This window comes from Heteronotia binoei, chromosome 4 (assembly GCF_032191835.1).
Source record: "Heteronotia binoei isolate CCM8104 ecotype False Entrance Well chromosome 4, APGP_CSIRO_Hbin_v1, whole genome shotgun sequence".
Taxonomy (NCBI): domain Eukaryota; kingdom Metazoa; phylum Chordata; class Lepidosauria; order Squamata; family Gekkonidae; genus Heteronotia; species Heteronotia binoei.
In genome coordinates, this window is record NC_083226.1 from 170,090,703 (window position 1) to 170,115,061 (window position 24,359).

Here is a 24,359-nt window from a genome sequence, read left to right on the forward strand (position 1 = left end):
TCTATCTGTCTGTCATCCTATCTACTTATCTCTGTATCGTCTCTGTATCATCTCTGTATCATGTCTGTCTGTCTGTCTATCTATCACCTATCTGCCCATCCCTGTATCATGTCTGTCTGTCTGTCTGTCTATCTACCTATCTATCTACCTACCTACCTATTCTTGAAAACAGATAGGAGGGCAACCAAGATGATTCAGAGGGGTTGGAGCACTTTCTCTATGAGGAAATGCTGAAGTGTCTGGGACTTTTCTGTTTGGAAAAGATGCAACTAAGGGGGGGGGGATACAATAGATGATTATAAAATTATGCCAAGGGCGAAGAGAGTTGCCAAAGGGAAATCTTTCTCCCTCTTCCCAAATTCTAGGACTCGACGGCCTCCAATGAAGTTGACAGGCAGTAGGTTCAGGACGGACAAAAGGAAATACTTCTTTACAGAGAGGGTGATTAAAATTGGGGATTCACGGCCAGAGGATACGGCGATGGCCGCAGGTGTAGACAGTTGGATAGATCCAAGGGGGTTGGATAGATCCAAGGAGGCGAGGTCTATCAGTGGCTGCTACCCTCGATGACTGAAGGGAACCTCTGTGTTCAGAGGTGGTCAACCTCTGAATACCGGAGCCATGAAGCTCTTGGCCTCCATGCCCTGTTGTTGGCCCTCCAGAGGAACTGGTTGGCTGCTGTGTGAAACAGGATGCTGGACTAGATGGACCACTGGTCTGATCCAGCAGGGCTCTTCTGATGTTCTTATGAAGGCCTCGGCCTCTGTGCCCTGTTCTTGGCCCTCTTGAGGAAATGGTTGGCCGCAGTGTGGGACAGGATGCTGGACTAGATGGACCTTCACTGGTCTAATACAGCAGAGCTCTTTTCAAGTTCTACCTACCTAGCCACCTACTTGCCCTAGAGAGAGACATGCATGAAAGCCAAGCCTCCTGGCTTGGAACTTAACCCTGCAGCCATATAAACGGAGCTTGCGTTATCCAAGCTTTGGATTTTTATTTTTAATTTATTTACTTTATCTGTAGTCCTCCTTTCTCGCTTGGACTCCAGGCGGATGACGCAGAGTTGAGGCAGTACAGTGGCCAGGGTGGGACATTCCACGAAAAATGCAATAAGGTTGTAGAACCAACCAGAAGTCTACAAAGCCGGTCAGAAGCAAGTCGTAAATCAAGGGTGGCCAAACTTGCTTAGTGCAAGAGCCAAACAGAATAAACGTCAGATGTTTGAGAGAGCTGCAAGACATGAATGTCAGATGTTTGAGAGCCACAAGACAGGAAGGAAAGAAGGGCGGGAAGAAAACAGATGGAGAGATGGAAAGAAAGCAGCTTTAAATGCATTCTCCAAGCTGCTGGCTGGCGTGGAGAAGTGATATAAAGAGAGAAATGCCTTCTCCAAGCTGGCTGAGGGGGCAGTGGGGGCTTCAAGAGCCACACAATATGTGTGAAAGAGCCACATGTAGCTCCCGAGCCACAGTTTGGCCACCTCTGTCATAAATGTTCACACAACACATTAAGTGATGCAAAAATTACATAGTGGGAGAAATAAAAACTAATTTGGTGGAAGTGGGTGCAAAGGGGAACATCAGAGACTTTTATGAGAGACCATCCAAAGGATTTGCTCAGACATATCCTGGACTTCACAGAATGCAACGAATTGACATTTTAATCCTGTAATATATATGTGGATTAGAAGGGAAGAAGAGTGAACAACAGAGGGGAACAATTGCCGGGAATATGAGTGTGAACCAAGCAGGGAGTTAGGCCAGTGCAGGGGTGGCCAAACTGTGGCTCTTTGGTACATATTGTGTGGGTCTTGTATCCCCTACTACCCCGTTGGCTGGCTTGAAGAAGGCATTTGTCTCTTTAACTCAAGCAAAGCCAACTAGCGGCTTGGAAAATGCATTTAAAGTTAAAGTTGCTTTATTTCCACCTCTCCCTCCCTATCTATCTATCTATCTATCTATCTATCTATCTATCTATCTATCTATCTATCTATCTATCTATCTATCTATCTATCTATCTATCTATCTATCTATCTATCTATCTATCTATCTATCTATCATCTTCCTTCCTTCCTTCCTGGTGTCGTGGTTTCTCCTTGGTGTAGTTTGGTGTAGTGGTTAAGTGTGCGGACTCTTATCTGGGAGAACTGGGTTTGATCCCCCACTCCTCCCCTTGCAGCTGCTGGAATGGCCTTGGTTTAGCCATAGCTCTCGCAGGAGTTGTCCTTGAAAGGGCAGCTGCTGTGAGAGCCCTCTCAGCCCCGCCCACCTCACAGGGTGTTCCTTCCTTCCTTCCTTCCTTCCTTCCTTCCTTCCTTCCTTCCTTCCTTCCTTCCTTCCTTCCTTCCTTCCTTCCTTCCATTTCCCATCCCTCCCTCCCGGCTCACAAACATCTAACGCTCATGTCTTGCAGCTCTCAAACATCTGGTATTTATTCTATGTGGCTCTTATGTTAAGCAAGTTTGTCCACTCCTGGACCAGTGCATTAAAGCAGCTGTGGAGGGGGCTTCTGTGTCTGTTTATTACTTACTGTGAGATCACATGTGTGCCATATAGAATCATAGAGTTGGAAGGGATCTCCAGGTTCATATAGACCAACCCACCCTGCACAATGCAGGAAACTCACAAATACATCCAGCCATAGCACTGGCCCCCATCAGTATTCAGGGTGTGGAAACTTTATGGTTTATTAATCAGGATGCCAACTGCCAGTAATGTGAAACTGTATATTTTCAGGTGAGTGATCATGTTTATCTGAAACAATAGAGCAAAGTTTGAGTCCAGTGGCAACTTTAAGGCCAACACGCTTTAATTCCGGGTGTAAGCTTTCATGTGCATACACACTTCTTCTATCTGAAGAAGTTCGCACACGAAAGCTTATACCCCAGAATTAAACTTTGTACATTTTTGTATGCAACAATGTTTCCCACTTCTCCACTTGCATCTGCTGGAATGGCCTTGGGTCAGCCATAGCTAGCATAGGAGTTGTCCTTGAAAGGGCAGCTTCTGTGAGAGCCCTCTCAGCCCCATCCACCTTGCAGGGTGTCTGTTGTGGCGGTGGGAGGTAAAGGAGATTGTGACCGCTCTGAGACGCTGAGATTCAGAGTATAGGGCGGGATATAAATCCAATATCATCATCATCATCTTCTTCTTCTTCTTCTTCTTCTTCTTCTTCTTCTTCTTCTTCTTCTTCTTCTTCTTCTTCTTCTTCTTCTTCTTCTTCTTCTTCTTCTTCTTCTTCTTCTTCTTCTTCTTCTTCTTCCTGCTTTAAATCTCAACTGTGGGGCAAAAAACATGCAAAAGAAAAACCCCCCAAGGGGGGGGGGGTTAAATCAATAAATACAAGGCTAGATGGACCCATAGCTGTCTTTGGGAGCATCATGTTCTTTTGCTTCTCTTATGTTCTTCTCATGACAGAGGTTTATGGACCTATGCATGGGATAGAAAAGGGAGAGAAAGAAGTACTTTTCTCCCCTTCTCACAAGACAAGAACTCGTGGGCACTCTGTGAAAGTAATGAGCGGTAGACTTAGAACAGAGGGAAGGAAGTCCTTCGTGTGGAATTCACTGTCGCAGGAAGTGGTAGACTACAAGCACAGACAGATTCAAGAGGGGATTGGATAAATGACTGGAGCAGAGGTCCATCAGTGGTTCTTAGCCACAAGGTGTAGATGGAACACTCTGTCTGGGGCAAGTGATGCTCTGTATTCTTGGTGCTTGGGGGGCAAGAGTTGGAGGGCTTCTGGAGGCCTGACCTCGCTGGTGGACCTCCTGATGGCACCTGAGTTTTGGCCACTGTTTGACACAGAGTGGTGGACTGGATGGGCCACTGGCCTGATCCAACATGGCTCCTTTTATGTACTTAAGAGCAGAGGTCCATCAGTGGCTCTTAGCCACAAAGTATAGAAGGAACACTCTGTCTGGGGCAGTGATGCTCCGTATTCTTGGTGCTTGGGGGGCAACAGTGGGAGGGCTTCACTGATGGACCTCCTGATGGTACCTGGACTTTGGCCGCTGTGCGACACAGAGTGTTGGACTGGATGGGCCATTGGCCCAACCCACTATGGCTTCTCTTACTGTCTTTCATGTAGGAAATAAAATGTAGCTTTAATGAGAGGGATTCAGCACTGGAGGACCTAATTTGCATGCAGAAGGTTCCGCTTCCTTTGATGGCATCTCCAGATCTTTGAGAGCAGGTATTGGTACTCCTCTTTCTCTGCTGGAAATGCCTCGGTGAGCAGCCGCCAGTCAGAGTAGACAATACTGCGGTCTGTTTGGCTTGGCATAACTGCAGCATGAGTTTTTATTTGCTCTGGGCACACAGCGTCCTACCTGTGCAAAACCCCCCATATACTACATTGCATACAATTTATTGGAATTCTCTGTCTAGGGCAGCAATGCTCTGTATTCTTGGTGCTTGTGGGCGGGGGGCAACAGTGGGAGGGCCTCTAGTGTCCTGGCCCCACTGATGGACCTCCTGATGGCGCCTGGTTTTTTTTGGCCACTGTGTGACACAGAATGTTGGACTGGATGGGCCAGTGGCCTGATCCAACATGGCTTCTCTTACGTTCTTGTGTATTGCATGGATGTGTTCTTTGCCTCGCAATCTGGGATGCAGCTTTCTCGTTGGAAGTGGTCCTCTGCACGGAGGGTTTTCAAGCTTTCGTAGCTCGTCTTTGCCACCGGGAAGGCATTTGCTCTTTTGAATTAAAGCCAGGATCGCTGGGGTGCCGACGGAGGTGCCTGCTGTACCCTGCGATCGCAGCCATTCCTAAAACGATCATCATCGAAACCTGAGTCCGCCGGAAAATGGAAGGGCTTTGTGTTCTTCTGTGCCTCCTCCGATCTAATCGTTTTTAAAGCATCGCTGATTCCGGCAGTGAAACTGAAATGAAGGCCGTGGATGCCGAAACAGACCCTCTCAGGATAATAGTTGTCTCCAGCGGCTGGTCGTCCCAGTTCAAGGCTGGTCACGCACTGCGGGCTTAATTGCTTCTCTTTAAATAGCTGTAATTTAGGCTATTGTAAAGCCAAATGTCTCCGGAGCCAGTTCCAGCTGATTGGAACTGAGCATAAAAGAGAGGGTTTTTTTTAAAAAAGTAACCCCGGTATGCTAAAAATGGGTCGGAGCTTCAATTTCTGGTTACCAGCTTGGGCCTGGTAACTTCCTGGAGATTTAGGGGCATCGCTTCTGGAAGGGGGGATTTTGAGACGGAGAGAGTTTTCAGGAGTGGAATTCTAGCAGGAGCTCCTTTGCATATTAGGCCACACACCCCTGATGTAGCCAGTCCTCCAAGAGCTTACAAAAAGGAGCCTTGTAAGCTCTTGGAGGATTGGCTACATCAGGGGGTGTGGCCTAATATGCAAAGGAGCCCCTGCTAGAATTCCAGCCCTGGAGTTTGTCTTCTGAAGCTGTCACTTTCTCTGTCGTCTGGAGATCTAGTGGAGGTTCACAACCCTACCAGCAGGTGTTGGTAGCTTTGTTTCTCCTTCATATGGGGCCGCTTCTTTTAAGGAGTTCAAAGGATGTACAACACTCAAGTGAGGTAGGCCCGATAGCATATAGGAAACTTCCTAGCTGGACAGGGATTGAAATCCAGGTCTCCAGAGACCAGGGGTGGTCACAGTGCAGCTCTGGGGCCATATTGTGTGGCTCTTGAAGCTTCCACCACCACATTGGCTGGGAGAATGCATCTAAAGTTAAAGTTGCTTTCTTTACACCTCCCTCCTCATCTATTCCCTCCCTCCCCCCTTCCTCCCTCCCTCCTTCCCTCCCTCCCTCAAACATCTGATATTCATGTCTTGCGGCTATCAACACCTGATGTTTATTCTATATGGCTCTTATGTTAAACAAGTTTGGCCCCCCTTGCCCTAGACCAAGTGGGATTCCATATGACATTATCCACCGCCACTGAGGGGAGGGTCTGTGGCTCATGGGTAGAGTATCTGCTTGGCATGCAGGAGGTCCCAGGTTCATTCCCCAGTACCTTCAGCTAAAATGATCAAGCGGGTAGATAACGCAAGAAGCCTGAGAACCTTGACAGCTCCTGCCAGTCTGAGGAGACCATACTGACCTTGAGGGACAGAAGGCAACGTCATTTAGTGAGGCGCCGTGGCTCAGTAGAAGAGCCTCTGCTTTGTTGTGTGGAAGGTCCCAGGTTCATTCCCCGGCATCCCCAGTTAAAAGGGCCAGGCAGGAGGTGATGGGAAAGACCTCAGTGGCTCATCACTAGAGCCTCTGCTTGGCATGCAGAAGGTCCCAGGTTCGATCCCTGGCATCTTCAGTTAAAAAGACCTGGCAGGAGGTGACGGAAAAGACCTCAGTGGCTCATCACTAGAGCCTCTGCTTGGCATGCAGAAGGTCCCAGGTTCGATCCCCGGCATCTCCAGTTAAAAGGGCCAGGCAGGAGGTGATGGGAAAGACCTCAGTGGCTCATCACTAGAGCATCTGCTTGGCATGCAGTAGGTCCCAGGTTCGATCCTCGGCATCTCCAGTTAAAAGGGCCAGGCAGGAGGTGATATGAAAGAGCTCAGTGGCTCATTGGTAGAGCATCTGCTTGGCATGCAGAAGGTCCCAGGTTCGATCCCTGGCATCTCCAGTTAAAAGGGCCAGGCAGGAGGTGATGGGAAAGACCTCAGTGGCTCATCACTAGAGCCTCTGCTTTGCATGCAGAAGGTCCCAGGTTCGATCCCCGGCATCTCCAGTTAAAAGGGCCAGGCAGGAGGTGATGGGAAAGACCTCAGTGGCTCATCACTAGAGCCTCTGCTTTGCATGCAGAAGGTCCCAGGTTCGATCCCCGGCATCTCCAGTTAAAAGGGCCAGGCAGGAGGTGATGGGAAAGTCTTCTGCCTGAGACGTTGGAGAGCTGCTGCCAGTCTGAGTAGATCAGGGGCTTTCCAACTTCAGCTTGGGAGTCACATGGGGCTTTTTCACACATACAGTGTGGCTCCTGGAGGTCAAGGTGAAACTTAATACAGGCTGACTCTCAAGTGTGCTTAGCACTGGGACCGTAGTCAGCCTCTGAGTGCTGACCAGCAGGGCTTTTGTTGTAGCAGGGGCTCCTTTGCATTTTAGGCCACACCTCCCTGATGTAGCCAATCCTCCTACAGGGCTTTTCGTACAGGGCCTACTGTAAGCTCCAGGAGGACTGGTTACATCAGGGGGGCATGGCCTAATATACAAAGGAGTTCCTACTACAAAAAAAAGCCTTCTGACCCATAGGTAGGTGACTGTTTTTGCTGTGTGTAAAGCAGGAAGGAAGGAGAAATAGGCAGCCATGCAAGCTCTCCTCCATTACAGAGATTGCCTGGAGACCTAGAGCACAGAAACAGAGTGCAAGAGCCAAGGGAGCCTTTGGAAGGAGGGACAGAATTAAAGAGGACTTGGCAGGGTTCCCCCTTAGTTTCAGAGTTCTTTTTATTAATCTTGGGGTTAAGGCAAAGAGAAATGCATAATGATGCAAACGGCGGTCAGTGATTTATATGGTACATGTGTGTTTCTTTCTCCCACTGGTGCCAAAAAACAATTCCCTAACCTTTTCCTATGCTGGTCTTATGGAGACTGTTATTCCCAGCTTTTGATTTTTTAAAAATCTCCTTCGAGCGTGACTATGTTGTAAAGTGCAGACGTGTGTGTTTTTATCTTTCCGTGCAAAGGAAGCGTTAAGAATTTTCATCAAGACATGCATGTAATATTTGTTCATGTCTTGCAGCTCTCAAACCTCTGATGTTGATTCTGTGTGGCTCTTATGTTAAGCAAGCTTGGCCACCCCTGGAGTAGATAATACTGACCTTGAGAAGTCAATGGTGTAAGGCGGATTCAGGTCTTGGGGAGGGACTGCGGCTCAGTAGAAGAGCCTCTGCTTGGCACGCAGAAGGTCCCAAATTCTAATCCCCAGTGCCTTCAGTTCAAAGGCCTGAGCAGCAGGTGATAGGAAAGATCTCAGCCTGAGACTCTGGAGAGCTCTGGTGTCGATAATATCAACCGTGATGGTCTGATTCTGTATAATGGTCTGATTCATGTGTGCTTTATGGACAAAAAGACACAATTTATACATCTCATGACTTAAGCTTTGGAGCTGCGTTTGTTGTTGTTGTTTTAAACGCCAGAAATTAAGACCTTGAAAGGGTTCCCGTCCATATTCATGTATAACTTCCCCCCCCCCCCCGACGCTTTCACTCATTTCTGCTGCTCGCGATATTACATAATGCTCTTTCCACTGTGGATTTGTTCTTAAAGGCGGTGGTGGGGGGGGGGAGAGGAAAGATTGCAAGCCCTTGAACTGTGATTTAAGACGGCTGAAATTGGCAAGCGCTGGCAGTTGGCTCGCTCCCTATAAGCTAGTATATTTGGCTGTGAAGCCAGAAACATTTTCTTCTGAATCGTCAGGGGCTGACCGGTTTTTGGGAGGTTGTTTTTCTGTGTGTGTGTGTGGCGGGGAGGAGGTGGATAAAAAAAATCAATCAATCATGCTCTCAAAGGTGTTTTTGCCTTAGCCCACTCTCCACCCCAAGAGTCCAGTCCTTTTAGTTTGAGATCGCTACACTTAGACTTCTCCCCATTTTCAAGAAGCGCTGTTCTTTTTAAACAATGCATGAAACCACATGGGAAATAAATCTCTCACAACTAGCTTAAAAACCAACAACAACCATCAACCAGTAGGCTTGCCAGTGTCCAGGGGAGGACTGGAGATCCCCCCGAATTACGACTGGTCTCCAAAGTACAGAGATCAGTTCCTCTGGAAGAAGGAGAAAAAGGAGGAGGAGAAGAAGAATTGCAGATTTATACCTCGCCCTGCTCTCTGAGTCAGAGACTCAGAGCAGCTTACAATCTCCTATATCTTCTCCCCCCACAACAGACACCCTGTGAGGTGGGTGGGGCTGAGAGGGCTCTCACAGCAGCTGCCCTTTCAAGGACAACCTCTGCCAGAGCTATGGCTGACCCAAGGCCATTCCAGCAGCTGCAAGTGGAGGAGTGGGGAATCAAACCTGGTTCTCCCAGATAAGAGTCTGCGCACTTAACCACTACACCAAACTGGCTCTCAAGAAGATGATACTGGATTTATATCCCGCCCTCCACTCCGAATCTCAGAATTTCAGAGTGGCTCACAATCTCCTTTACCTTCTTCTCCCACAACAGACACCCTGTGAGGCAGGTGGGGCTGAGAGAGCTCTCACAGAAGCTGCCCTTTCAAGGACAGCTATGGCTGACCCAAGGCCATTCCAGTAGCTGCAAGTAGAGGAGTGAGGAATCAAACCCGGTTCTCCCAGATAAGAATCCACGCATTTAACCATTACACCAAACTGGTTCTCAAGGCGGCTTTGGAGGGTGGACGGTATCTGTACACTGCTGAGGCCCCTCCCCTCCCCAAACCCCGCCCTCCTCCATCTCTCATCTTTTAAAGTATTTCCCAACCCAGAGCTGGAAACCCTACAGACAATGAGAAAACAGGAGATCGACCTTCACTTCAAATCCCATAAACCTGGCTGGTAGGAGGGCCCACATTTCCTGAGGACTGATTGATTTATTTTATTGGATTTATATCCCGCCCCCCCCCACCGAAGCGGGCTCAGGATGTGGGATGCAAGGGGGCGGGGCCTGAAAACTAGGGAGCAAGGTTACAGGATTGCGGGGATTGGGCGGAGACTAGCGGTGCTCCCCCCTCCGGCCAGTCAGGGGTAGTAGAGGTACGGAGAGGTGCGGAGGTGGTTTTCCATTGACTGCCTCTGCAAATGGTCTCCCATCCAAGAACCTAACAGATCTAATGAGGTTTCGCTTCTGAGATCTGATGAGAAAGGGCTAGTCTGGGCCATGCAGGTCAGCACTGTCTTTACGTATGACTTGCTAAAAACCCCTCTTGACACAGGCAGATGCCTTATTCTGAATCCAGTCCCTGGACTGAGAGCCAGTTTGGTGTAGTGGTTAAGTGTGTGGTGTAGTGGTTAAGTGTGTTATCTGGGAAAACCAGGTTTGATTCCCCATTCCCCACTCCTTGAGTCTGTCACAAGTTCTCGCAGAGCTGTTCCGCTCAAGAGCAGTTCCTGTCAGAGCTCTCTCAGCTCACAGGGTGTCTGTTGTGGGGAGGGGAAGGGAAAGGAGATTGTAAGCTGCTCTGAGACTTCTTCAGGTAGTGGAGGGTGGGGTATAAATCCAGTCTCCTCCTCCTCTTCTTCTTCATCATCAGAGTCAGTATTGTCTACTCAGACTGGCAGCAGCTCTCCAGGGTCTCAGTTGGAGGTCCTTCTCGTTACCTACCACTTCATCCTTTAAAATGGAGAAATTAAGTTTGGGTTGAAGCGTTGGACATTAGGAAGAGAGAGGGGGGAGGCTCCCTGCAGCAGCCTCTCTAACAGGAGGGTGGGTCTCCCCACCCCACACCGAATTCTCTTGGCTCCAGAATGAGAGGCAGCCATTTTGTTTTGTTTTGGTTTTTTATCTAGGTGAGGATGACTTCTTGGAAGGCAAATAGATGGGGGGAAATGTGATAACAGATAGTTGGAGAACCAGTTTGATGTAGTGGTTAAGTGTGCAGACTCTTATCTGGGAGAGCCGGGTTTGATTCCCCACTCCTCCATGTGCATCTGCTAGCATGGCCTTGGGTCAGGGTGTTTGTTGTGGGGGAGGAAGGTAAAGGAGATTGTGAGCCGCTCTGAGACTCTTCGGAGTGGAGGGGGGGATATAAATCCAATATCTTCTTCTTCTTCTTCTAGTGGAAGAAAGTTTAATCTAGAAGGTATGAAAGTAATTAGGACAATATTATTGTTATGGTGTGTGGTGATGAGGAAAAAATGAAACTGGGGAAACTGTATGGTATTAACGGGTGATATAAGATAATAAGATTCAGAATAGAAAATCACTCTTGGTCAGTATAGGTGCATGAATTGTATGTGGGTTAACTGAAGAATGTTTTCTGTTGTCAAATGCGGATGAATGTTCTAGGGGTGTCCAAACTGGCTTGGGAGCCACATGTGGCTCTTTCACCCATTTTGTGAGGCTCTTGAAGCCTCCATTGCTCTGTTGGCTGACTGGGAGAAAGCATTTCTCTCTTTAAACCACTTCTCCAAGCCAAGCTAGCGGGCAGCTTGGAGAATGTATTTAAAGTTGAAGTTGCTTTTTTCCCACCTCTCCCTCCCTTCCCCACCTTCCTTCCTTCCTTCCCTCCTTCCTTCCTTCCTTCCTTCCTTCCTTCCTTCCTTCCTTCCTTCCTTCCTTCCTTCCTTCCTTCCTTCCTTCCTTCCTTCCTTCCTTCCTTCCTTCCTTCCTTCCTTCCTTTGTCTTCCTTCCTTTGGCTCTGTCAAACATCCGACATTTATTCTATGCGGCTCTTACATTAAGGAAGTTCTAGTAGATTGATGGAAGAAGGTGGTTAATAATTTGTGTTAAGGTTCGCAGTAGAATTTAATTCAATAAAAATTTCAGTTAAAAAAATGGAAAGGATGGGGATTGAACCTGGGGTCTTCTGCATGCCAAGCAGATGCTCTACACACAGCCATGACCCTTCCCCATCTTTCTAATGGGTGGCGTGATTGTGGAGGAGGCAGAGTCGATGTGTTGCGGGGTGCCTGGGGTGATGCGAGGCCTTTCTGTTTCCGCCTCATCTGGGGTTCCTGCGCTTGGGTTTGCCGACTGGAGGGCAAACGTCGCTCTCCATCTGCACGGGGCCTCCCGGCCGAATTTGCACGAGGTTGCTAAATACAGCACACGGGCTCGAAACGCAGTTTCTGTTGCACAGGCCCTGGAAATGAATGATGCCCGTCGGAAAGCGATGTCTGCTGAAATTGTGTTAGCCTTTGAGGCCTCCTTCTGCCGGGTCAGAGTTGCTAAAAACAATCCTCTATTAGAAGAAGGGTCACGGTGCCCTCTTCTCTGGGGGGAATATATTCACCAGGGCAGTGGGTTGCCTACAAGAGAGAGCCAGTTTGGTGTAGTGGTTAAGTGTGTGGACTCTTATCTGGGAGAACCGGGTTTGATTCCCCACTCCTCCACTTGCACCTGCTGCAATGGCCTTGGGTCATCCATAGCTCTTGTAGGAGTTGTCCTTGAAAGGGCAGCTGCTGTGAGAGTCCTCCCAGTCCCACCCGCCTCACAGGGTGTCTGTTGTGGGGGAGGAAAGTAAAAGAATGTAAGCTGTTCTGAGTCTCTGATTCAGAGACAAGGACGGGGTATAAATCTGCAGTCTTCTTATACAAATTAATTGCAGGCTATTGCTCTATGTTATTAGCAGGTCTTTTTTTGGGAGCGGGAACTCTTTTGCATATTAGGCCACACACCTCTGATGTAGCTAGGCTTCCCAATCCCCAGGTCCCAGAGGGGGATCCCCCGGTTTTACAGGCTTCCCCCCTCCCCCAGCCAGCTGGCCGGCGGGGGAAGCCCCGCCCCCAGAGCCATCATGCACCTCTACGAACAATTCCCATAGGGAATGATGGGGAATTGATCCGTGGGTATCGGGGGCTCTGGGGAAGCTGTTTTTTGAGATAGAGGCACCAAATTTTCCGTATAGCATCTAGTGCCTCTCCCCAAAATACCTCCCAAGTTTCAAAAAGATTGGACCAGGGGGTCCAATTCTATGAGCCCCAAAAGAAGGTGCCCCTATCCTTCATTATTTCCTATGGAAGGAAGGCATTTAAAAATTTGTGCAGTCCCTTTAAATGTGATGGCCAGAACTCCCTTGAAGTTCAATTATGCTTGTCACACCCTTGCTCTCGGCTCTGCCCCAATGTATCCTGGCTCCACCCCCAAAGACTCCTGGCTCCACCCCCAAAGTCCCCAGATATTTCTTAAATTGGATTTGGCAACCCTAGATGTAGCCAGTGTTCCAAGAGCTTAGAGCAGGCCTGTAAGAAGAACCCTGTAAGCTCTTAGAGGATTGACTACACCAGGGGTGTGTGTCCTAATATGCAAAGGAGTTCCTGCTACATTTCATCATCACAAGAGAGCCAGTTTGGTGTAGTGGTTAAGTGTGCGGACTCTTATCTGGAAGAACCGGGTTGGATTCCCTACTCTTCCACTTGCACCTGCTGGAATGGCCTTGGGTCAGCCATAGCTCTGGCAGGGGTTGTCCTTGAAAGGACAGCTGCTGTGAGAGCCCTCTCAGCCCCCATCCACCTCACAGCGTGTCTGTTGTGGGGGGAGAAGATATAGGAGATAGTAAGAATCTCTGATTCAGAGAAAAGGGCGGGGTATAAATCTGCAATTCTTCTTCTTCTTCTTCAACAACCCCGTGAGCAGTGCTCCCTCTAAGCTGAGTTTATCTGAGCTAGCTTACAGTTTTTTCAGCCCCTGGCTCACACACTTTTGTCTTAGCTCAGGAAAAACGGCCCCAGAGCAAACTAATCGATGCAGCAGCTCACACCTTTAATGCCTGTAGCTCACGAAGTAGAATTTTTGCTCACAAGATTCCACAGCTTAGAGGGAACATTGCCAGCGAGGTAGGAAAAATCCATTGCATCATTATAGGAGGGGGGAGACTTATCTTGGCACTAGCGTGTGTGAAAAGGATCTAGGGGTCTTAGTGGAACATACATGAACATGAGTCAGCGATGTGATGCAGTGGCTAAAAAGGCAAACGCAATTTTGGGTGGACTCTTATCTGAGAGAACGGGGTTTGATTCCCCACACCTCCACTTGCAGCTGCTGGAATGGCCTTGGGTCAGCCATAGCTCTCCTAGGAGCTGTCCTTGAAAGGGCAGCTGCTGTAAGAGCTCTCTCAGCCCCACTTCACAGGGTGACTGTTGTGGGAGGGGGAGGAAGGTAAAGGAGATTGTGACAGCTCTGAGAATCAGAGTATAGGGTGGGATATAAATCCAATTATTATTTCTTCCTTCTTCTTCTTCTTCTTCTTCTTCTTCTTCTTCTTCTTCTTCTTCTTCTTCTTCTTCTTCTTCTTCTTCTTCTTCTTCTTCTTCTTCTTCTTCTTCTTCTTCTTCTTCTTCTTCTTCTTCTTCTTCTTCTTCTTCTTCTTCTTCTTCTTCTTCTTCTTCCAGAAAGCATAGTTAGACTTGTACTGGTGTCCCCCGCACCCCTTGAATGAAATCCTCTAAACACCACCTTGACCCAATTTTAGCTATCTGGTAATCAAATGCAGATATGACCAGATCTGGCGGGATGGTGGTGGTTTGGTAGTTCATGAAAGCAATCTTGAAAGAGGAGAAATGGAGGTGGCGAAGCGTAATTCCATTCTGCCACTGCCCTTGACCTCAATCGTCTCAGCCTCCTTCAGGCCGTAGCCAGGGAATCAAGACAACAGAAGTCAAGACCTCCACGCTTCCCCTTTTCCTTGGGACAGGCTCCAAGGAAAGATGAGGCAGCCTAATTTCGGGAGGTGGCAGGTCTGTGTGTGAAAAGTTGCCTCTCGCAAGGAGAGCCTTAACATGCGTGCCGTTGAGACAGCAGAGAGCGAGAGGGTTCAGTTCAGTTTTGCAGATGTCTCAGGGAGTTCAAGTGAGGACGTGGAAAGGAACCCAGAGGCTTGTTATATAATAAGGATATGCAGTGACCTTATATTGTCATAGAATCATAGAGTTGGAAGGGATCTTCAGGGTCATCTAGACCAACCCCTGCACAATGCAGGAAACTCACAAAGACCTCCCCCTAAATTCACAGGAGCTTCATTGCTGTCAGAGGGCCATCTAGCCTCTGTTTCAAAACCTCCAAGGAAGGAGAGCCCACCACCTCCTGAGGAGGAAGCCTGTTCCACTGAGGAACCGCTCTAAACTCACAGAAACCTCCTCCTAAATTCACAGGATCTTCATTGCTGTCAGATGGCCATCTAGCCTCTGTTTCAAAACCTCCAAGGAAGGAGAGCCCACCACCTCCTGAGGAGGAAGCCTGTTCCACTGAGGAACCGCTCTAAACTCACAGACAGCTCCCCTAAATTCACAGGATCTTCATCGCTGTCAGATGGCCATCTAGCCTCTGTTTCAAAACCTCCAAGGAAGGAGAGCCCACCACCTCCTGAGGAGGAAGCCTGTTCCACTGAGGAACCGCTCTAACCTCACAGACACCTCCCCCTAAATTCACAGGATCTTCATTGCTGTCAGATGGCCATCTAGCCTCTGTTTCAAAACCTCCAAGGAAGGAGAGCCCACCACCTCCTGAGGAGGAAGCCTGTTCCACTGAGGAACCGCTCTAAACTCACAGACACCTCCCCCTAAATTCACAGGATCTTCATCGCTGTCAGATGGCCATCTAGCTTCTGTTTCAAAACCTCCAAGGAAGGAGAGCCCACCACCTCCTGAGGAGGAAGCCTGTTCCACTGAGGAACCGCTCTAAACTCACAGATACCTCCCCCTAAATTCACAGGATCTTCATCGCTGTCAGATGGCCATCTAGCTTCTGTTTCAAAACCTCCAAGGAAGGAGAGCCCACCACCTCCTGAGGAGGAAGCCTGTTCCACTGAGGAACCGCTCTAAACTCACAGACACCTCCCCCTAAATTCACAGGATCTTCATTGCTGTCAGATGGCCATCTAGCCTCTGTTTCAAAACCTCCAAGGAAGGAGAGCCCACCACCTCCTGAGGAGGAAGCCTGTTCCACTGAAGAAACCGCTCTAAACTCACAGACACCTCCCCCTAAATTCACAGGATCTTCATCTCTGTCAGAGGGCCATCTAGCCCCTGTTTCAAAACCTCCAAGGAAGGAGAGCCCACCACCTCCTGAGGAGGAAGCCTGTTCCACTGAGGAACCGCTCTAAACTCACAGACACCTCTCCCTAAATCCACAGGATCTTCAATGCTGTCAGATGGCCATCTAGCCTCTGTTTCAAAAACCTCCAAGGAAGGAGAGCCCACCACCTCCCGAGGAAGCCTGTTCCACTGTCAGACCATTGGCCTGGTTCGGGGCTGGTTCCGGATTTTGGAGAGGTCTGGGGGGAGAGAGCCCGACTCCCCAAGCCCACTACTAGACCATCCTTCGTTCCCATCCACCCGTGTGCCTCCACCCATCTGGGCATTCTTCCTCTGCCCGCTTGCAAACTCCCACCCACCTGCAATCACAGTTGCCCGCACTGCCTGACATGGCTTTTTTTTTTTGTAGCAGGAACTCCTTTGCCTATTAGGCCACACCCCCTGATGTAGCCAATCCTCCTGGAGCTTATGCTAGGCCCTGTACTAAGAACCCTGCAAGCTCCAGGAGGATTGACTACATAAGAGGGGGTGTGGCCTAATATCAGGAGTGAAATTCTAGCAGGAGCTCATTTGCATATTAGGCCACACCCCTCGATGTAGCCAATCCTCCTGGAGCTTACGATAGGCCCTGTACGAAGAGCCCTGTAAGCTCCAGGAGGATTGGCTACAGAAGAGGGGGTGTGGCCTAATACGCAAATGAGTTCTTGCTACAAAAAGAACCCTGCTGCCCATACACCCTCTCACTGAAGGTTCTGCATATAGCAAGGAGTGCCGCTGCTGTGCTTTGTGTGCCACTCGCATGCCCGTCTCCTACAGCGCTGAGCAGCATGTACAGCCAGGAGCACAGCTGACTAAAAAAGAGACCGCAGATTTATACCCTGCCCTTCTCTCTGAATCAGAGTCTCAGAGCGGCTCACAATCTCCTTTATCTCCTTCCCCCACAACAGACACCCTGTGAGGTGGGTGGGGGCTGAGAGAGCTCTCCCAGAAGCTGCCCTTTCAAGGAAAACTCCTGCGAGAGCTATGGCTGACCAAGGCCATTCCAGCAGGTGCAAGTAGAGGAGAGGGGAAGAGGAAGACCGTAGATTTATACCCCACCCTTCTCTCTGAATCAGAGTCTCAGAGTGGCTCACAATCTCCTTTCCCTTCCTCCCCTGTAACAGACACCCTGTGAGGTGGGTGGGGCTGAGAGAGCTCTCCCAGAAGCTGCCCTTTCAAGGACAACTCCTGCGAGAGCTATGGCTGACCCAAGGCCATTCCAGCAGGTGCAAGTAGAGGAGGGGGAAGAGGAAGACCGTAGATCTATACCCCACCCTTCTCTCTGAATCAGAGTCTCAGAGCGGCTCACAATCTCCTTTCCCTTCCTCCCCTGTTAACAGACACTCTGTGAGGTGGGTGGGGCTGAGAGAGCTCTCCCAGAAGCTGCCCTTCAAGGACAACTCCTGCAATAGCTATGGCCGACCCAAGGCTAGGGTTACCAATCTCCAGGTGGGTGCAGGGGATCCCTCAGTTTGGAGGTCCCTCCCCCGCTTCAGGATCATCAGAAAGCGGGAGGAGGGGAGGGAAATGTCTGCTGGGCACTCTGTTTTTCCTATGGAGACTGATTCCCATAGGTTATAATGGAGAATTGATCTGTGGGTATCTTGGGCTCTGGGGAGGGGCCCTGTTTTTTGAGGTAGAGGTACCAAATTTGCAGCATAGCATTTGGTTTCTCTCAAAGCGCCCTCTAAGTTTCAGAAATGACCAGGGGGTCCGGTTCTATGAGCCTCAAAAGAAGATGCCCTATCCCTACATTATTTCCAATAGAGGGAAGGCATTTCAAAGGTGTGTGGTCCCTTTCAGTGTGATGACCAGAACTCCCTTTGGAGGTCAATAACGCTTGTCACACCCTTGCTCCTGGCTCCACCCCCTGTGTCTCCTGACTCCACCCCCAAAGTCTCCTGTCTCCACCCCCAAAGTCTCCAGATATTTATTGAATTGGATTTGGCAACCCTACCCAAGGCCGTTCCAGCAGCTACAAGTGAAGGAATGGCGAATCGAACCCGGTTCTCCCAGATAAGAGTTCGTGCACTTAACCACTACACCAAACTGACTCTCTAAGCACCAAACTGGCTCTCTAAGCCCTCACAAGCAGGCAGAGCCAGTTTGGTGTATTGGTTAAGAATGGCAGACTCTACCCTGGCTTGGGTAGGCCAGGCAAGCCTGATCTCATGAGATGCTAAGCAGGGTTGACTCTGGGTTAGTTCTTGGATGGGAGATCCCCTTGGAATACGATGTCCAGAGGACAGGGGCAGGCTTTCTTCAGCCGCTTATACCTTGAATAAAACTTTGTTGGTCTTAAAGGTGTCACTGATTCAAACTCTGCTCTACTGTAATTGATAGGTTAGGTTACCGAAATGTGCGTTACATGAATGTCATTGGGAAACATAGTACAATGGTAATGAAAACCAGGGGTGGAATTCTAGCAGGGGCTCCTTTGCATATTAGGCCACACGCTCCCTGATGTAGCCAATCCGCCGAGAGCTTACAAAAAAGAGCCTTGTAAACTCTTGGAGGATTGGCTACATCGGGTGTGTGGCCTAATATGCAAAGGAGCTCCTGCTAGAATCGTACCCCTGATGAAAACGGTAGTGAATGCATAGTGAATAGGTCACAGGCAATGTTCCCTATAAGCTGCAGAGTCTTGTGAGCAAAAATTCTACTTTGTGATCTATAGATGTTGAAGTTGCGAGCTACTGGCATTAAAGGTGTGAGCTATTGCATAAATTAGTGTGCTCTGGGGCTATTTTTCCTGAGCTAAGACAAAAATCTGTGAGCTAACTCATGCTAACTCAGCTTAGAGGGATCACTGGTCACAGGGTAACTGGAGATGAAAGATGATGCTATATAATGTGTGGCATTTCGGTTAGAGCTTTGGTGAACTTATTTTCAGTGCCACAGATTGGAATCACTTAAAAAAATTCTTTTCTGCTAGAGTTCAATCTCCATTTCAAACCCCTCATTTTGGGATCCTTGAAAAAGTCCTTGTGAGTAGCTTCCTGTCTCGAAAAATTCATTTCCCATGGGGAAAAACCACCTTTACCCCTACCTTTAGCAATTAGGCAGGCAAGCCTTGAGGTTTTTGTTCCTTGCCACCTTTTTGAGAAAATGTGTTCTTTCCAGGGTGGAATTCTAGCAGGAGCTCGTTTGTATATTAGGCCCCACACCCCTAATGTAGCCAATCCTATAAGAGCTTACAAGGCTCCTTTTTGTAAGCTCTTGGAGGCTTGGTTACATCAGGGGTGTGTGGCCTAACAAGCAAAGGAGCTCCTGCTAGAATCCCACCCCTGGATCTTTCTGCCGTGTGACAGACGCCGAAGCCTCTTGTAGTGATGTGACCATACCAACTGCCTCATTTTCTTGCCAGTGGGCTGCAGTTTAGCTGGCAGAGTGGAGAGGAAATGGCCAACTGGACCAACAGCCTGAATTTCACGGATGGCAGAGCTCTGAAGAGTGGCACCGATCCGGGCACCAGGTACCAAGACCTCCAGGGGTTGACAGCGGAGGGGGTCCATTTGGTGCAGTGGTTAAGTGCACGGACTCTAATCTGGGAGAACCAGGTTTGATTCCCCACCCCTCCACCTGCACCTGCTGATGTGACCTTGAGTCAGTCAGAAGTTCTCACGGAGCTGCTTGTCTCATATGAGCAGTTTCTGTCAGAGCTCTCTCAGCCCCACCTACCTCACAGGTAATATGCCCTCTAAGCTGTGGAGTCTTGTGAGCAGGGGCCATTTTGTCAAAAAATAGGTGGCAGAGCTCATTGCAATTTATTAGCATATGCCACCCCCTCCCCCAGTCAAAAGAAGCCTGATGCAAGAAAGGAGAGCCCTGGGCGAGCGAGGCCTGCTTGGACTGGCTAGAGATCCAGCCAGCCCAAGCAGTCCACGCTCGCCTGGGGCTCTCCGGGGCCACCCCCCCAGTCAAAAGGCCAGCAAGTCACCCACCACCAAAATCACATAAGAAATGGAGAAAGGGTGGTGTGGGCTTCTCCTGGGGTTACTGAGGGCTGCTGGGAATGTGGCAAAGCTCCTGGTGACTGGCTGGTTGCCCGCTCTCCTAATCCAGGGATTGTTATGCAGCTGTACCTACTATCCAATGGACAAGGTAGGTGGGGAGGAAGAGACGGAACCCTCAGAAAGGTCCAGGAGCTGTGCTCCTGTGAGCTCCTGCTTAATCTGAGGCCTGCTTGTGAGCAAAACTTCTACTTAGTGAGCTACTGGCATTCAAGTGGTGAGCTGTTGCATAAATTAGTTTGCTCTGGGGCATATGGACATATGACATATGAAGCTGCCTTATACTGAATCAGACCCCCGGTCCATCAAAGTCAGTATTGTCTCCTCAGACTGGCAGCGGCTCTCCAGGGTCTCAAACAGAGGTTTTTCACGCCTATTTGCCTAGACCCTTTTCAGTTGGAGATGCCGGGGATTGAGAACCTGGGACCTTCTGCTTACCCAGCAGATGCTCTACCACGGAGCCACTGTCCCTCCCCTTGAACAGCTGAGGTTTATCACACCTATTTGTCTGGACCCTTTTTTAGTTGGGAGATTCTGGGACTGAACCTGGGACCTTCTGCTTACCAAGCAGATGCTCTACGACTGAGCCACCGTCCCTCCCCGGGGCCATTTTTCCTGAGCTATGACAAAAATGTGTGAGCGGGAGGCTAAAATAACGTGAGCTAGCTCACACTAACTCAGCTTAGAGGGAACACTGCTCACACAGGGTGTCTGTTGTGGAGAGCGGAAGGGAAAGGAGATTGTAAGCCGCTCTCAGACTCCTTCAGGTAACGAAGGGCAGGGTATAAATCCAATCCCTTCTTCTTCACCAGGCTGGGCATGATCTGGGAAGGAGGCCGTGGCTCTGTGGTAGATCGGATACTTTTAATCAGGGGTGGAATTCTAGCAGGAGCTCCTTTGCATATTGGGCCACACACCCCTGCTGTAGCCAATCATATGAACATATGAAGCTGCCTTCTACTGAATCAGACCCCCGGTCCATCAAAGTCAGTATTGTCTACTCAGACTGGCAGCGGCTCTCCAGGGCCTCAAGCTGAGGTTTTTCACACCTATCTGCCTGGACTCTTTTTTAGTTGGAGATGCCGGGGATTGAACCTGGAGCCTTCTGCGTTCCAAGCAGATGCTCTACCACTGAGCCACCGTCCTTCCCCTTGAACAGCTGAGGTTTTTCACACCTATTTGCCTGGACCCTTTTTAGTTGGAGATGCCGAGGATTGAACCTGGGACATTCTGCTTACTAAGCAGTTGCTCTACCACTGAGCCAACCATCCCTCCCCTTGAACAGCTGAGGTTTTTCACACCTATTTGCCTGGACCCTTTTTAGTTGGAGATACCGAGGATTGAACCTGGGACATTCTGCTTACTAAGCAGATGCTCTACCACTGAGCCACCGTCCCCCCCGCCCCTTGAACAGATGAGGTTTTTCATGCCTATTTGCCTGGACCCTTTTTAGTTGGAGATGCCAGGGATTGAACTCGGGATCTTCTGCTTGCCAAGCAGATGCTCTACCACTGAGCCACCATCCCTCCTCCAAGAGCTTACAAAAAAGAGCCATGTAAGCTTTTGGGGGATTGGCTACATCAGGGGTGTGTGGCCTAATATGCAAATGAGCCCCTGCTAGAATTCCACCCCTGTTTTTGTGCCCTGGGGCCTACGTTCATTCTCTAGTTCAGGGTTCCCCAATAGTGTGTCCTCCAAGTGTGTTTAGAAAGTGGGCTGGGCCGTGGGGGGGCGGCGGCATGTGTACAGCAGGGCTTCTGGTTGGCTGTGCAAATTAAAAGACATACTTAAAAAAAAGTTTTTAAATTGAAAATTTAACATCAGATACAAAGACAAACCGGTGACCACAAACTGCTGTATCTGGATACAGATCGTCGCATTACAAAGTTCCAGTAAAAAAAAAGAGTATGCACTTCACAATGCAGTTGGTCTTAATACTGCAAAACAATTAAGCCACAAATAACTATGCCAATTGGGAGAAAGATGGTTCTCTGGATTAGCGTCCAGGCTGTCACTTGGGAGAGCTGGGTTTGATTCCACCCCCCGTGCTTCTCCACAAGCAGCTACTGGGGTGACTTTGAGTCAGATATGGTTCTCTCAGAGTTGTTCTGTTCAAGAGCAGTTTTCTGTCAGAGCTCTCTCTCAGCCCCAACTGCCTCACAGGGTGTCTGTTGTGGGGAGGGGAAGGGAAAGGAGACTGTAAGCCACTCTGAGACTTCTTCAGGTAGTGAAGGGCGGGGTATAAATCCAACCTCCTCCTTCTCCTCCTTTTCATCTTCGGGTTCCGCTTTGTTTCAGCTCTGCTTCAAATTTCTGCCTCTGCACATGGTCTCCCATCCAAGAATCTAACAGATCTAATGAGGTTTAGCTTCTGAGATCTGATGAGAAAGGGCTAGTCTGGGCCATACAGGTCAGCACTGTCGTTACGTATGACTTGCTAAAAACCCCTCTTGACACAGGCAGATGCCTTATTCTGAATCCAGTCCCTGGACTGAGAGCCAGTTTGGTGTAGTGGTTAAGTGTGTGGTGTAGTGGTTAAGTGTGTTATCTGGAAAAACCAGGTTTGATTCCCCATTCCCCACTCCTTGAGTCAGTCACAAGTTCTCGCAGAGCTGTTCCGCTCAAGAGCAGTTCCTGTCAGAGCTCTCTCAGCTCCACCTACCTCACAGGGTGTCTGTTGTGGGGAGGGGAAAAGAAAGGAGATTGTAAGCCGCTCTGAGACTTCTTCAGGTAGTGAAGGGCGGGGTATAATCCAACCTGCTCCTCCTTTTCATCTTCGGGTTCCGCTTTGTTTCAGCTCCGCTTCAAATTTCTGTTTGTTCTCAGATGTCTCCCTGATTCTCTTCTGGCACCGTAACCGCTTATACCAGGGGTGACCAAACTGTGACTCAGGAGCCACGTGTGGCTCTTGAACCCCCCACTGCCCTGCTAGCCTGCTTGGAGAAGACATTTCTCTCTTTAAATAACTATTCCAAGCCAAGCCAGATAGTGACTTGGAGAATGCGTTTAAAGTTAAAGTTGCTTTCTTTTCCACCTCCACCTCCCCCGTTTATTTGCCTGTGTTATGCCTTGAAACATAAGCGGATGTACCGCATGGCGATCGCTACAGAGGCGACCCCTCGGGTCCCCGGATGTCGCTCGCTAGACGCCCCGCCCATCAAGATCTGTGGCGGGAAGTTTAACCGACCAGGATTGGGACTGGTCAGACTGGTGGGGGGCAGTTCCGGGAAATGTATATAAGCGGGACCCGGCCCGCGTGTTCCCTCTCTTGTAATGTACCACCGAATAAAGCATGTAAAGTATAAAAAACCAGCTGAATATCCCTGGGCCAAGGGAGGCCAGACTGAAGGCCACCCGGGATCGGGCCTTCTCTATTGCAGCTCCACTGCTGTGGAATCCACTCCCAGAGGAGGTACGGGCCCTGCGATGCTTAGATCAATTCCGTAGGGCCTGTAAGACCCACCTCTTCAAAATAGCCTTCAACTAACGACAAGCTAGGAAAGTGCCGTTGAAAATGCTTTTAGTTACTGAATTCTATTGAAGATCTAATGTTTATAGCACCATATTGTTAATGTTAATCTTAATATAATCTGTAATTTGTTTTAAACCATGATTTTATAAGTATAACTCGATGTATAATGTATTTTTATGCTGTGAGCCGCCCTGAGCCTGCCTCGGCGGGGAGGGCGGGATAGAAATATAAAGTTGTTATTATTATTATTCATTATTATTATTATTATTATTATTATTATTATTATTATTATTATTATTATTATTATTATTATTATTATTATCATTATTATGTTGCCTCCACCCCTTCTCGCAACGCAGTACATTACAGCCTGCCTGCCTGTCTTGCAGCTCTCAAACATCTGACGTTTATTCTGTGCGGCTCTTACATGAAGCAAGTTTGCCCACCCCGAGCTATACCATTCGTAATCCCCTCCTGATAACTATGTGGCCTGTAGATCTAGGTGGATAGCCATGTTGGTCTGAAGCCGTAGAACAAAGTTTGTATCTAGGGGCACCATTAAGAGCAACAAAGTTTAATTCTGGGTATAAGCTTTTGTGTGCGTCAACTTGTTTAAACTCCTGTGCTTCAACGGAGGGCTTTTTTTTTTTTTTGAGCAGGAACACACAGAAATGCAGTTCTGGCTGGCTTGGCATCAGGGTGTGGCCTAATATGCAGATGAGTCCCTGCGGGGCTTTTTCTCCCCCAAAAGCCCTGCTTAAAGTCGTTGGTCTTCGAGGCGTCCCCAGGCTCAAACTTCGTTCTGTGTGGTCTGCAGTTCAGGTGGCAGAGCAAGCTTGAATCCTGACGCAAGGTCTCTCCCAGTTTGGCGTCGTGGTTAAGTGCGCAGACTCTTATCTGGGAGAACCGGGTTCGATTCCCCACTCCTCCACTTGCACCTGCTGGAATGGCCTTGGGTCAGCCATAGCTCTGGCAGAGGTTGTCCTTGAAAGGGCAGCTGCTGTGAGAGCCCTCTCAGCCCCACCCACTTCACAGGGTGTCTGTTGTGGGGGAGGAAGAAATGGGAGATTGTAAGCCACTCTGAGTCTCTGATTCAGAGAGAAGGTCGGGGTATAAATCCGCAGTCTTTTTCTTCCCAGGGCCTGATGCTGGAGCTGTCCCCTAATGTTTTAGCTCAGGGATCCCCAGGGGTGAAATTCTAGCAGGAGCTCCT

At 49.1% G+C, this 24,359-nt stretch overlaps 1 protein-coding gene across 2 annotated transcripts in view; it reads left to right on the forward strand.

Moving 5' to 3' along the window:
• The window catches only part of ST8SIA5 (ST8 alpha-N-acetyl-neuraminide alpha-2,8-sialyltransferase 5), an 85,770-nt gene that overhangs the window by 13,387 nt on the left and 48,024 nt on the right, over positions 1-24,359 (forward strand). The window contains exon 2 of one of the 2 annotated variants that reach the window (XM_060236210.1): positions 19,029-19,136. The exons of the other annotated variant lie outside the window; for it this stretch is intronic. Coding sequence (XP_060092193.1) covers positions 19,029-19,136 — 108 coding nt within the window. The remainder of the gene's footprint in view (positions 1-19,028; positions 19,137-24,359) is intronic. 2 annotated transcript variants of the gene reach the window in all.